At 47.4% G+C, this 2,144-nt stretch overlaps 1 protein-coding gene across 1 annotated transcript in view; it reads right to left on the minus strand.

Moving 5' to 3' along the window:
- LOC119570067 (probable ATP-dependent RNA helicase DDX23) overlaps positions 1-1,838 on the minus strand; it is a 2,117-nt gene extending 279 nt beyond the window's left edge. Inside the window, 3 exon segments of the mRNA XM_037917967.1 lie at positions 1-940; positions 943-1,338; positions 1,341-1,838. The exon segment at positions 1-940 is cut by the window's left edge and continues 279 nt beyond it. Coding sequence (XP_037773895.1) covers positions 1-940; positions 943-1,338; positions 1,341-1,827 — 1,823 coding nt within the window. The 5' untranslated portion in view covers positions 1,828-1,838.
- Between the last annotated feature and the right edge of the window lie 306 nt (positions 1,839-2,144).

The following is a 2,144-nucleotide window of genomic DNA, read 5'->3' on the forward strand; positions in this document are numbered from 1 at the left end:
TTAGCCAGCTCCGGCGGGCAAGTGGACACGGGGGAGGTCAGTATTAGCTGTTTCAGGTCGTAGAAAAGGTGCGAATCGTCTTTGGTCAAGAAGGAAATAGCCTTGCCATGCTTACCAGCACGACCCGTCCTACCGATTCTGTGGGTATAATCCTCGATGTTCTTGGCCATGTCGTAGTTAATGACCAGCGACACGTCCTTGATATCGATACCTCGACCGGCGACGTCGGTGGCCACGAGGATATCCTTGGCACCGGATTTGAGGTTGGCCAAGGCGTGCTCACGCTGCTCCTGTCCTTTTCCTCCGTGGAGTGTGGTCGCGTTGTATCCCAGCTTCTCCAGACCTCGCGCTAACACGTCCGCGCCCTTCTTCTGGTTGACGAAGATCAGCACTGGAGGGGTAATGCCGCGCTTCAGGATGTCGAGCAGCTTCTTGCGCTTCTCCTGTTCGCTGACCATGTACACTATCTGTTCCACGCGCTCCACAGGCTTGCCAACCGAACCAATGTATACGTACGCCGGTCGACGCAGGTACTGCCTTGCCATCCTCTCTACTGCGGGAGGCATAGTAGCGGTAAACATGACAGTTTGTCTGTATTTGTGTTTTGAGAGGAAATTCTGAAGCAATTTATCCTCGTCTTCTGCATCGTCGTTATCCGGTTTCTCGTTAGTTACTGGCATGAATTTAAGGATTTTCTGGACGTCAGGCTCGAAACCCATGTCAATCATTTTGTCGGCCTCATCAAACACAACATATGTACACTGGTTCAGCACGAGATACCGGTTTTCTAGCACGTCCACAAGACGACCTGGCGTGGCAATAACGATCTCACAACCCATTCGCAACTTCATGCCCTGCTCTTCTCGAGACAAACCACCAATGACCGCAACAGTACGTATACCCAGAGGTCCACCAAACTTTGTTGTTTCCTCCTCAATCTTTGCGCCAACTCACGTGTTGGAGCCAGAACCAGGGCGTACGGACCCTGATCCGCATCCTCCAGGCGAGCAATCTTTGGCAAAGACTGAATCCATTCCAGGAGAGGAATTAGGAAGGCCAAAGTCTTACCTGAACCCGTCTCGGCCACACCAATGATATCTCGATTCTGCAGGCCGATGGGAATGGCCTGCCGCTGAATGGGCGTATGATCTGTGTACCCCCCGCTGGAAATGATATCCAGGATTTCTTTCTTTATGTTGGATTCAGACCCTTTTCTGATGGGGTTGGGAATGCGCCCGCCCTTAATAGCGATATTGTAATCCTCCCTGAAAATACGCCAATCTCGCTCCGTCATCTGTTCTGGCACTTTCTCGCTCCAGTGCCGGTCTCCCATCTCTTCTTATCTTCCTTCTTCTGCTCCTTCTTCATGCGAATGATCTCCTGGTCCTTGTCGGCCTGAGTGCGGCGATGCTCGATGTAATTCCCGTAGAACTTCGACTGGACCTTCTTCTGCTCCTTCAGATCCAACCCTCCGAAGTGTCCCCGGCCGAAAAAGTGTACGAGATGCTTGTTAATATAAAGCTCATTGTAGTCCACGGACGTGTCCTCGCCGGCATCCCAGTCGAAGACAAACTTACGGTCGTTCAGTCTGCGGACCTTCTTCTTCTTCTTTACGATGCCCAAGTACCTCTCGTTGACCGCATCTCTCTCCAGCTGCTTCTTCTTCTCCAACTCCAGGTCTTCTTTGTTCTCTCGGGGCTCACGGTCTCTCCTGTGGCGGTCACGTTCCCGAGGGTCTTCCTGTCGGAGGGCCTGCTCGAGCTCACGCCGCCCTTCTTGGTACATCTGTTCGCGACTCTTCCGCTCATCATCCTGCTTCTTCCGCATCTCCTCAACCTGGCAAGGAAATTGGGACGGTAAGGCTCTGATGACTGGCAATTTTAACTACACGATCAGTAACAGGAAGAGTATAAATAAGAGTAGATGTCTATATATATATATATATATATATATATATATATATATATATATATATATATATATATATATATATATATATATATATATATATATATTATATATAATTATATATATATATCACATTAGAATTATATATATATATATCTTTTTATATAATTGTTCACTAAAATATTATAATCTATTATATTCTAATATACTATATACTATATCTAATATATCTATAA

This window comes from Penaeus monodon, unplaced genomic scaffold (assembly GCF_015228065.2).
Source record: "Penaeus monodon isolate SGIC_2016 unplaced genomic scaffold, NSTDA_Pmon_1 PmonScaffold_21516, whole genome shotgun sequence".
In the NCBI taxonomy this organism is placed as follows: Eukaryota; Metazoa; Arthropoda; class Malacostraca; order Decapoda; family Penaeidae; genus Penaeus; species Penaeus monodon.